The sequence below is a fragment of the Ambystoma mexicanum genome, chromosome 14 (assembly GCF_040938575.1).
Source record: "Ambystoma mexicanum isolate Mex_15411 chromosome 14, UKY_AmexF1_1, whole genome shotgun sequence".
Lineage (NCBI taxonomy): Eukaryota > Metazoa > Chordata > Amphibia > Caudata > Ambystomatidae > Ambystoma > Ambystoma mexicanum.
Window position 1 is genome coordinate 188452440 of NC_090940.1, and position 12330 is coordinate 188464769.

The following is a 12330-nucleotide window of genomic DNA, read 5'->3' on the forward strand; positions in this document are numbered from 1 at the left end:
GCTGGGTTAGACAAAGGGGAAGAAGCAGTAGTTTAGATTTCGTGACAACAGCCCTGTTTTCAGGGATTTTCTGAAATCGACGTGGGAGTCAATTTCCCTTAAATGCCAGGGGAAAGAATTCCAGAGCAAGGGGTCTTGGTAGGAAAAGGAGCAACAACCTATCAATTAAAATGCAGAATGTTGCCCAATGTGGCTGCTTCTGAATGGGAGGTGCAACTGGGAGTGTGTGGTTGGATGTTTGCTTGGGAAAATGATTTCCCTTGATCATGCAGAGCCTTCTGGGCAATGTTGTTGTGCTTGTCCACCTGCATCCAGTGTAGAGAGCTGATGACCAGATAGATGTGATGACGTGATATAATAGTCTGGTCCTTGTAAGAAGACTGGCGGCTGCATTCTGCCCCTCTTTAGTGTCTAAATTTGAAATTTGGGAGAATCCAGATAAAACACCATTTGAGAAGTCCAGACTCCAAAGAAAAAGAGAAATATCTGCCTGTTTCTGAGAAGGCTGGTCTAGATGAGGAAATCACTGAGTTGGCTTAGTAGGAAATAACCTGTCTGTGACATGAACATGTGCTTCCAAGGACATAGCTTTATCCACCAGTTCTGCCTCTGGGGCCGGCTCGAGGCAAGGGCATAAAGGGGCTGGCTATGCCATAGGGATGTTTTGAAGTGGTGGTGCAAACAGGATTTACGTGCTCTGTGAATTGATCAGTGTTAGGCAGAAACCTGTGCAGTTCCCTTTGGGAACACTGCAAAAGATTTAGGACTACAGGTGTTAGCAGTAAACCCAATTGGTAGCAGTCTGTACCACCCAGATTTACCTGGTAGCTGTGGCTGAGCAGTCAGAGTTCCCTCAAGAAGAGTTAGGCAGTATGCAAAGTATACACAATAGGCACTCAGACGCAATAATACAAGCAGACACTGACCAGAGCTTTGGTATCAAAGTATAGAATTATTTATTTAAAAACACACTGTTTGAAACACTCCAGCAGTCTTATTGTAAAAATACTCTAAACACAGTTACTATTATAATATATACAACCCTTATTCCTTATCAGATAAGTCTTAGTTAACGCCACTTATTTTCATACAGAGGTGAGCGCTTAACTATAGGTGGCACTCCAATAAGTTCATGAAGAAGGGAGGGAAAAAGACAGAATATGGAAAGATACACCACTCTAAGATTTAGGAACACTATTAGCAAGGCAGAAGAGCAAAAGTCACTTGTGAGCCAAAGTCCATAGGCTGGGCCCACTCTTAGAGAGAGCAGAGCACAAATGTGCCCAAGATCACACAGTTACACTAGGCTTAGAAAGTCTTGCAGAGAGTTCGAAAAGAGTTTAGATAGGCTCAGAAAAGTTTAGCCAGGGTGTCCCAGGCTAACCCAGGTTTGAAAGCCAGGGGCTAAATCTACCCCGTACAGTCGGTGGCAAAGGAAGCCAGGCGGGACACAGTACCTTAAGTGGGAAGTGGGAAGGATCCTCCAGCGGTGGCAGCTGTTCCTGGCAGCGGGTGCAAGTCTCGTCGTCCAGGGGAAGAGAAAATCGAAGGTCGTTGCACTGCCAGGGAAGAAACCAGCCACAGAGTTTTCCGGTTAAAGGTATTACCCTTTATTTCGCGGTTGTGGTAAAACGTGGTATTCCGGTTGCGGGGGTGCTTGGCTCAAGCAAGGCAGCCACAAGATGCGTCGGGAAGGCGAAAAGACGGTGAAACTGGTTATCCCCACCAGTCAAAGGAAGAAGACTCTCCGGCGGGAGATCTCCTCTGTCGTTGGGAAAAGTGGTGAGGCGGTCCAGCAGGGCTCCACCGGTGGTGTCGTCGTGGCAGGTCGGCTCAGCTTCTCCCTCTTCGGATTCTTAGGTCCTGTGGCGACTTCTGAAGTTCCAGCCCCCAAAGCCCTGCTTTTATGCAGAAAACCCCCATTCACTCAGCCTAGCTGTCACTCAAACATGCTAAGTGGTGAGCCGGCCGGCTCACCACTTGGGCCAAACAGGACGGAGTGCGACTTGAGTTGCCCAAGCAACTCAGTCCAGGGTGCCTAAATCCCCCTCCACCCCTCCTAAGTACCCCAGACAGAGTGGCACCACTTTGGAGGGCTTCTGTGGAGATGCCCGCCAAAAAGTGGAACAAAGGGCTCGACTTGGGTTGGAGTCACAGAAGAGAAAACAAACGCCATTTTAGAACCGAGTTTTGGCAAAAAAATACCAACCGGAGAATTAATAATAATTAAATAAACCGACGGTATGTTCGAGGCTATCGTAATTAAATAAATAAAGATAGTAGCCTCGAACAATGGGAAAATCCCATAGAGAAATATTCGCGGTTGAATATAAAAAGTAGTATCCATTGCCACCAGCCAAAACTCGATCAGGAGGGACGGAGACGTGCCCGCTCGACTAACAGACCCCGGGGCAATCGAATTGCCCCAGCCAGTACGTCCACAATATGATGATTTGTACTGGTTCTGTTCAGAATTTAAGACTAGTAAAGTCAATGGTGACTTTACATGCCCTGGGAGACAGTAGTCAGTCCCAGGGTATGGAGTCTATACTGGGGGTCACTATGACACCCCTGTGTTACTGCACTGAGGATGCTTTGTAACCCACATCACAAGAACACATGAAGCCCTATGGAGTAAAAGACCCCATAGCCCATTAAACACATCGAAAGTCAAAGAAACGCACTCAAATCATGCCCAAGAGTGAGGGTAAAAGAGTCTCACTCTTGGCAGGAGAAAAAAATAAACCCCAAAAAATCCAGCAAAGCTGCTGGGGGACTCACTATGTTAGAAAATTCAGCCTAAACAGAGAATTCTCCCTAACAATCAGTCATACAATGTTCAAAGCTTTCTGTGTTCTGAAGCTTGTTGTTGGAGGAAACTTTCATGAAAATGTACCTATTAGGCATAGTTGAAAATAAGTCCAGGCTGAAGGATCTAATCCGCATTGCCAGAGGGCATAAATAACGAGGAAACGAAATAAGGTAAAGGTGCACAGCTCTGATACCTCACTTGCCTAGAACATGCTCAGAAAAGGGGGGGGAATAGTCACATTGTGACATGTCAGTCAGAAAAGACGCCAACCATTTAAGGCCATCCCATGAATACCCACGGCTTTCAGGCAGTTCTGACAGGGGAACCCATCGCACTGAAGAGGCTTTTGTGTCCACTATGGCATGGAAAGTGTGCAGCTGATGCTTTCAATGGCTACTTGAATGTATAGTTCTATATGCACAAGACACTTCCTCTGCCAGTATTGCAGCAGCTCATGGTTTAACTATAGTTTACAGCTTCTGTTCATGTGTAATCTCTAATGCCATTCTGCACAATCTATTTCTGAATAGATTCACCAAATTATGCAAAAAGGCCCATGATTCAGCTGCATTAGGAACACCAACTGCACCTGCGTTTACTTTGACTGCAAAGTGTGGGCGGGACTTGAGTCCAAGGGGGACACCTTCCAAGCGTCCTCTGAATTTGAGCTTCCACTCGCTCTCTACCTCTCCACTAATCATTCCCCTGCTTGCTGCTCAGCCTTTCCCGTTCACCAAGCCTACATGTCATCCTTCTCCCTGGCACCGGAGCTGCCATTTTAACTGTAGCAGATTCTCTGGATTATCTACTGTATTTCTATGTACACTATCCATCTGCCTGCCTAAAAGTGGGGAATTGCATCTCACTTTCGCTTCCCCAGTTTCATGTGACACTTCTTGGTTTATTCATTCCATATAAATATATATATATATGTGTTCATTCTTTCTTTACAAGCTGATGGGAGGATTTTGCACTGCTGTCATGGTCCTTCAAGTGCTAAGTGTCTAGAAGGTCTTGTCGAGCATCCCTTCTCTGCTGCCACCGACTAAATTTATAATGCCACACTCCGGGGCCCGTATGTGACTGCCGGAGTATTTGCAGACTCTGCTGGCCAGTTCATGCAGACATTCTCTGTAATATGCACAAGTGTGCTGTCAATTGGGTAGAGACTTCCATTTTCATCCTGGTTGTTACAGCTATGCTAGATATAGCTTAAATTCATAGACGCCATTGTAGGCACGGTAAGAGCAGTAGACTTGAGCACAGGATCTTGCAAGCCTGCCCTGCCACTTCATGCCCACTACAATATCCACTAATAAAATGCTTTTAGAACGGAAACTCCCTGGGAAGAAATGCTGTCACCCTGGCACCATTAAAAGCGAGTCTGGGACTTGTCACTATCCAATCGCATCTTGCAATGTATCTAATTCAGCCTGGGGTTTTTCATTAAAACTTCATATGCACAGGGGCTTGCTTTCAGAGGCTTGCTGGAGTCTAGGTGAAAGTACCACATTGTCAAAATGCAATACATTTTAGTAATATTACATAATACAGAAAAATGATTTCAGATAATTTGTTGCGAAAACTTCAATTGAAAGTAATGGGCCGAAAGTCGAGCACCAATGTTTATGTTCCGGCCAGTGTATTGCCTTTCTAAATGTAGTGATCAACCTTTTTGCTACATCCTGTCTTGCAGAAGGCCTGCAACTGGGAAAATGCCAATGTAAAGCGACTTCACTACACTCTCGCTTAGTACAATTTCTGAATCGTCTACTGGGCCAAATGGAGAGGGCTTTAGAGTAAACTCGTATTCGTATGTCTTTATTAGAGGGCAGAACTAGGGTTTGACTTAAAAGCTCTGCTTTGTGAAGAGGCATAGAGGAGCAATCACCTTCTTGTATACAAAATCACTAACAAAGAAGTAAATCCAAGGACCATTACACACCACCGTTTTCGGGCAGAAAGGGGCCAGTGCCTTGTGTGTTGGGAGGGAATGGCCTGGAGGGAAATTATTGTTCTTTATGCCCATGATAGGACCAGGCTGTGGCCGTGGTTTGCATATCGGACTTGCTGGAAAGTCACAGGACTCTATCTAGCGGGTCCCAATTTACCCATAGACCAGACCACCCTTCCTGGCAGGTGTGCTGCCGAATGCATAACTTTATTTTATGCATGCGTCTGTAGAAGATCAAAAGCATGTTTGGCGCATCAGGCTACACGTTGCTTTTTTTATTGAGAAGTGTTTTACTGTGGGTTTTTAATTTTTAATTGTTTGTTTTCAGTATGACCGAACTGGACAAAGAAATTAGCACTCTGAGAAGCGGATTGAAGGCGGTGGAGACTGTAAGTATTGTGTTTTCTGTATTCGTGCTCCATTTTTTGTACGATGGCAGGCTCTTGCTTAGAGAAGCAGGATACGGACCTTTTAAAAGGCTCCTTTTAATCTGACTTCCTTTGGCGCAGTACGTGTCCTTCCTGCTTGCCATGTGGACTATCTCTCCTGAACAGCTCTGTCTGGAGATACTTCTCAATAACCCCAGTTGCACACTGCGATGGGCAGTTACATGGGTGTCACACCCTGTAAGGAAGTTGCACTGGCTGCAGAAATGGCACACCTCCATGCTCGCAGTGCCAGCGCTGGCCTACAGGAAGAGCAGCCACCCTTTAAGGACTTGCCTCCACAGGGCGGGGCTTTCCTGTGTGTTTTCCTTTGTCACACTTCCATGGTAAGGAAATTGATGTTCATTCTGAACCTCACGCTCAGAGAAGCGTTTTCATCACAATGGGGCCACCCTCAGTTTGTGTGGTGTTTAACGTGACTGTCCATCTGCCGTGCGGTTTCCCATTCCTGTATTGCAGTTTAAATTGCTTGTTTTACTTATCAGCGTAAAACACGCACCCACTGTTTACAGCAACAAACACTTATTTAAACCTGCAAAACATAGATATTGGTGTAACAATCTGCTTTTTAAGTGAGCTTCCTGTACAATCAAACACTTAGCAGTTTGTACTAGCATTTAGTCTTCCACGTTTTGTGAGAATACGCTATTTCCCTCGAATCACACAGTTGGGGAAGCAGGGAAACTGTGGTTACATGGCATGTCCTCGTGTTCCAGAGGAACAACTTGCCTCCTACCCCACCAAACACACTCTGAATAGTGAACATGTATTAAGCTAGAAGTGTGACATGGAAGAATATTTGGTAACTACTAGACTGTGGGAATGTGTTGAGAGAAATGCACCAAATATTTCAATTGTTGTGAGCAAATGGTGTGAGTCGTGTTTGTATGTTGTATGTCTCACACGGAGTGCGTGGACTGGGTTTTGTAGAGCACATGTGACCCATTCTTCACTGCACTAATTTGCATCTTCATCAAGGAATTTGAAAGATCTGGCTGAGTTTGTCTGCTTTTGCCCTGGTTCCAACTGCTGTTCTATGTGAATCGCAGCACTAACCAACTGTATCCATCTTCCAGTCTGTTGTATTTGGGTACAGACTGTTAAAAATGTGACCGCAGCAATATGTTAAAAGAATATGGTACTTTATTTTCCAACAGCGTACCAGATCGCCATCTCCATCTTCCTTTGCCCTGTCAACTCTCCAAGGTCTCTAGTGACCAACCTTTGTCTGTTCTAAAGGATTATTTAACATTGTTTGCTGTCGATTGGCACAAGCTGAAATCATGACACATCCTACCTCTAACAATTTTAACATACAAATGTAATGGAACACTTTCCGTAATTAAGTAAAAACAAAGTTTATAAGACTTCAAGTATGTTGAACTACATACGCGGTTCTACCCACATTTGGTGAAGATGAACTTGTCAAATCCATCTTCGCTGAATATGGTTAGCCACTGACCCTCACTGTGAACACTGGATTAACAAATGCAGTCTGCTTTCTATATCCAGTGTTTACCGCAGTGGGGTGCATCTCTGACAAGGAGCAGGTAAGGAGGTGCTGTGGGTGACATTTAGTGGGCCTCGGGTGAGGTGGGGTGAGTGCTGTAGTTTACAAAGGGTGGGATGGCACACACACACACACACACTTTAGAAAGGACAGTGGGTGTGGGGTGTACCAGGGATTCAACTGGAAACTGAGCAGGAGAGGGTTTCGGATGGTGGGATTCAGTGGGTGAAGAATCAAGGCTGTGTTATTTCGACCACTTTGGCTTCAGTTGAATGGCATAGAACCACATTAACAATTGATGTACTTGCCAGAACGGCAACCTTTTCTGGTTCTTCACCCTCTGTCCAGTGGCATCATTAAGGCTTCTTTATAGGAATTGGATCAATCTGCATGGGGCTATCATACTTGAGTTGCATAAAACTATCCCAGCACCGATTCCCTGTGAATGTGTTCTGTTTGACAACTGGAGTAGTGCCGAAAGCTGTCAATAGTATGACCCCTGACATTGATTGGGCAGTTCCACGATACCTTCCAACATCCTGGCAACTTCTACCACTAAATCATAATTTCAGTGGCAGCTCCAGGCACTGATTAATGGCATTACTGGAGAATTGACTTATGTTATCTGTGTATACTACAAACTGATATCCTCGAAGAAATATTTCAACTTTGACCATCTACTCATCTGACGCACAATAATATGGCTGGTAACTCATCGACTAATCTAGAAGCAGGCCAAGCTTTCTTTATGTACATGTTCTACTCTTTGCAAAACAACATCCAACCTGTCCTGATGTTTCCACTCTTTTTCAGACATCATGCGAAAATGTTTAATGCATGTATCCGCAATAAGTGCAAAATAAGTCCCCATCATGTTCAAAACATGCATCCTGATTAATTATTCATGGTATTAGACAGTCAGCGGTCCTGTTAAACTGACCAGTGTTATACTGTACTTCATAGGTCTGTTCTTAGTGAAGCTGTAGGGGGAGACACCTTTCGGGACACTGTGCCAACAAAACCCATTTGGTCATTACAAATAATGAAAGGGGACACCTGGGGTAGGCTGAGTGGTAGGGAGATGTTTCCACAGCACTCTGGTGAGGAGTGTGAAACCATCTAATCTAATGGAAAACAGGGTTCCAACTAAAAGATGGACCAGACCTCTCTAACTGTAGCTGTGGTAGAGCAGTCAGCTTAACCCAAATGAGGGAGGCTGGTAGTGAATTAGAGTTCATTCCCAACAGTTTCCCCAAAGATGACACCACACTGATGTACCCGGAAAAAAAATGCACACTTTTTAATACAAATTTCACATTAAACATAGAATATCTCTTAAGTCAAGTAAGTACTCCGGTTAAATGTAAGGCAGTAAAAATATAATGTATGTAGAATAAACAATAATGGTCAGTGAAGCCCCAACCCATTCAAAATAAATGTTGCCCACTACCCGGTAGGCACAAATACATGTTAAGGGAGTTGGAAGAACAGGGCAAACTAGAAAATAAAATCCTACATTAATACAGTCCAGTTATACATTGTGTAAGACATTTCCAGTAGACAGCCATGTAATAACCAAGAGTCCCAAAATACATCAAAATTAGCGGTACATGCTACAATTCCAATTCTTTGAAAAATGTCCATGTTCACGTAAGTACCTTCCAAGTTTTAAGCACATCTGTGGTTATGGAGAAAAGTCAGGCAAGTCTGATTTGTAACCCACAGTTGTGGATAATGACTCAACCTTCCCCAAGTGCTGTTATAGGAGACCTCACAAAGAGTTCCATGCAGCCCCAGGTTTGAGGCCCAGGAAGCAAGGAAGCACTGCAGGAATTGTGCCAATGGATGTGTATGGCAAAATGAGGTAGAAGGGAACTTGTAGAAACCCACTGCCAACAGGGACACCTGAGGCTAAACAAAATAATCTACTAGCCCAGGACCCACAGGTAGTACTTGGGGTGGAATTTCCCCAAAACATCACCAGGAACAACAAAACAGCCCAGTGAATAAAAGCCATCTGTTTCAGTTCAAGTTATAGAATATGGTCACCCAGAGGCTTGACGGCTCAACCAAAAATGACACCCAAATGAAAAACAACCTGCCTTCTCAGGAGTGGAACCCTCCAGCCAGAAGTGAAAAATGCAAAGATGGCTCCAGGTAGACTGAGGAAGCCAACCAAGCAGATTCTGTCAGCTAAAGAGCTAAGAGGCGCAAACAGCCACCAGAAAATAGCCCCACTAAGGATACAGTGGAAGTGATCCAGGAGACCTAGACTAATAGCAGAGATTGTGTAGTGATGTCCCACCACCCTTCTGGATAATGACCACTTCATATCCCAAGGCACATGACCAAAAGGATAATTTGGGTTAAGTGTGACGAATCTGGGCAATTTGTCGCTTCTTCCCAGGGGGGAGCCACCCCCTTTGAGGCTAGGGAGGTGAGCCCACTAAGTTTAGTTTCTCCAGCATGGGTCTGGCATGGATTCACATGCTCATGAATATTCCCCGTTGTCAGGCTGGGAATCCTCGGTAAAGAAAAAACCAGTATCAGTTTCGTTTCTGATCTGTCTTTCGTAGTAGTAACCAATCACTGGTCTCTGCGTCATACTGACCACAGCCAATGACTGCCCTCTACCTAAGCACTGCCTCTGGCAGCCATCTTCAGATTTTTACCGCACGTTCATGTGTTGGGATCCTCGTGCTATTGCTCTCGAGCGTTAGTGCTTTTTTTTCACTTTTTTTGCTCAAAAACTTCGTTTTTTCGGTCAAAAGAGCCTCAAGCTCCACCGACTCTCCATCCGATCAACGGGGACCCGTGTCGGATTCGTCTGCGCCCCTCAAGGGTGAAGATTTCGTCGAGCTACGCTTTTGGAGGACTCCAGAAGCTTCTCAGGCCCGGACATGGCCCAGGAGAAGGGAAGCTCGACGCCCGGAAAGCTGTTCAGGGTCTGCCCTGGATGCCAGCTACAGAACGTCTTTAAGGAGGACGAATACTCCTTTTGTCTCTACTGCTTACATGAGGACAAGACGCACGTGGAGAAGGACTGTGCGTTTTGCGGCAATATGTCGGAGCGGACCATGAAGGACCGCCATCAACGTCTCGCCAACTGGCTGGAAGGGAAGAGCCCGTCAGGCGAGAAGAAGAAGAAATCCGAGCGGGCTTCTAAGACCTTTGAGGACGCCCCGGCGACGGGGGTCCAACACAAGGCCAAGCACCGCGAGTCCGCTGGCACCGGGAGCGCCGAACGGTCGGGTTCTACGGGCGCCAGGCAGGGGCACCCTCCCCGGCACCTTCAGCCACGAGCCAACGCTCTGGGTCGGGTAAGAGGAAGGGCGAGCACCCGGCGAAGCTCCTGGAGAGGCCCCGGTCGAGCTCGAAGGCCCCATCGGAGGGGGAGCGAGGCAGTGTCCTCTCCCTCAAGGATAAGGCGGTGAGCGCACCTAAGGTGGTGAAGGCCTTAATCCATCCGGCCAAGCCCTCTATCGATACTGTCGCGGCGGCCCTGGCTCAGCCTGTGGAGGCTACACCAGTGGTGGCGACCTCGGGGCTCAGAGTCTCCCTGCCACCTCGGAGGGAGTCCTCTTTTGTGCCCATCGATAGGACCCCCGTGAAATCCCCGGCGGGGAAGAAAAAGGGGGGGCAGGGCGTCGTCGTAGATTCGGCTCCAACCTCGGAGGAAGAGCTGATCGAGGTCTTAAGCCACGGCCTTGGCGTGGAAGAAGACCGACCCGTCGGGATGGATCCCGACGCAGGTGACGACGACATCGTCGAGGGTGCCGACGGGGCCCCTGATCGCCCGTCGGATTCCCCTCTGCCAGCGCCGCAAGACAACTCGGCGGCCATTTTGTTGGCTATACAGTCCTTATGCTCAGAGATAAGGATGAGACTACCGTTGCCGACGGAGGAACCTCTCCCGTCGGGGGATCCTGAACCGGGACCTTCTGGTGTTCCCCCGCCCAAGAAAAGAAGGATTCACCCTCCACCTCCTTTTCAGCCGTCGCGCACCGTCCAGCCCTCCTCCCCGTCCACCCGAGGGGATGATACGGGGACTGACACGGCAGCGACGGGTACGGACGACGAGGTATACGACGAGGATCTACCGTCGTCACCTCCCACCAGGGCTTCTCCGCCCGACGAGATTGGTTTGTTCCACTCCATGATCGCCAGGGCATCCGAGCTTTTCCAACTCTGCCCTGAGGAGAAGAAAAAGGAAGGATTCCTTTATCAACCGGCGCGAGGCCAAGAGGAAGACGGTCCTCGCGGTGCCTCTACTGGACGACATTTGGGATGAGGGCCTCGCCCTCCTCAAGAACCCTTCCACTACGCCAGCTAGAAGAGACCGGTACGAGAAGAAGTACCGGGTCCCGGACGCGGCCCCCCTGTGCCTCCGGGCGCAGCCTACCCCGGACTCAGTCGTCTCCGCGGCGGCCAGGAAGAAAGCGGGGGGGGGTGCGGCCTCCACATCGACTTCCCCACCGGACGGCGAGGGAAAGAAATTGGACTCTATGGGACGCAGGGTCATCTCGTCTGCAGCGACGACGATTAAAGCGGCCAACGCCTTGGCTATCGTGGCCCGCTACGACAGGGAGCTATGGTACAAACTGGCTCCCCTGCTGGACTTCCTACCGGACGACAAGAGGGCGGAGGCCCTGGAGATCCTACAGGAAGGTGAGGTGGCGTCGGACCACGCCATCACTATTGCGACGGACATCGCCGACACTGGGTTTCGCCAGTTGGGCAACGGCGTGTGCCTTAGGCGGCGTGGAGGGCTCAAGGCTACGGACTTCCGTCAAGACGTACAGACCAGAGTCCTGGACATGCCGTTCGATGGGAACAACCTTTTTGGGAAAACAGTGGACGATTCCCTTCAGGCCATTAAAGCGGACACTGAGATGGCCCGGGCCCTTGGGGTCCTGCAGCAACGACGGACGCCCTTTCGGAGCAGCGGAGGCAAGGGCGCCTCCAAAGGTTCCGGCGGCGGTTTCTCCACCTACCGTCAAGCGGCCCGCTCGTCGTCTCAGGAGGCCTACAGAGGACGAGGCAAGTCTGGCGGACCCCGCCGTCGTCGCCAAGGAGGTCAAGGCGGCAAAGCCTCGTCGAAACAGGATTGAACCGACCGTGGGGTCGGGCCCCCACCGATGCACCCCGGTGGGAGGCCGGCTGGCGAGCTTCGTCAGCGTGTGGGAGTCCATCTCCACCGACCGTTAGGTGCTGGACGCCTTAGCCCGGGGCCACGCGCTCGAGTTTCAAAGAAGGTGCCCACGCGTCCCCCCCCCCCCCCGTGGCCAGGAAAGAGCTTCACGTCCCTCAGCTTCTCCGGGAGGTAAGGGCGATGCTCAGGAAGGGCGCCATCGAACTCGTCCCAAAGAGGCTTCGGGGCTCCGGAGTTTACTCGAGATACTTCCTCGTGAAGAAGAAGACGGGAGGATGGCGCCCCATCCTAGACCTGCGACGTCTGAACAAATTCATCAAGGCGCAGAAGTTCCGGATGGTCACTCTCCAGCACGTCCTGGGTCAGCTGCAGGAAGGAGACTTCCTGTCGTCGTTGGATTTGGAGGATGCCTACTTCCTTATTCCCATCCTAAAGGGGCACCGAAAATTCCTCAGG

At 48.7% G+C, this 12330-nt stretch overlaps 1 protein-coding gene across 4 annotated transcripts in view; it reads left to right on the forward strand.

Moving 5' to 3' along the window:
• The window catches only part of DAAM1 (dishevelled associated activator of morphogenesis 1), an 896952-nt gene that overhangs the window by 858075 nt on the left and 26547 nt on the right, over positions 1-12330 (forward strand). For all 4 annotated transcript variants that reach the window (XM_069638889.1, XM_069638892.1, XM_069638891.1 and 1 more), the window contains one exon: positions 5095-5155. In XM_069638889.1, the coding sequence (XP_069494990.1) occupies positions 5095-5155 (61 nt within the window). The remainder of the gene's footprint in view (positions 1-5094; positions 5156-12330) is intronic.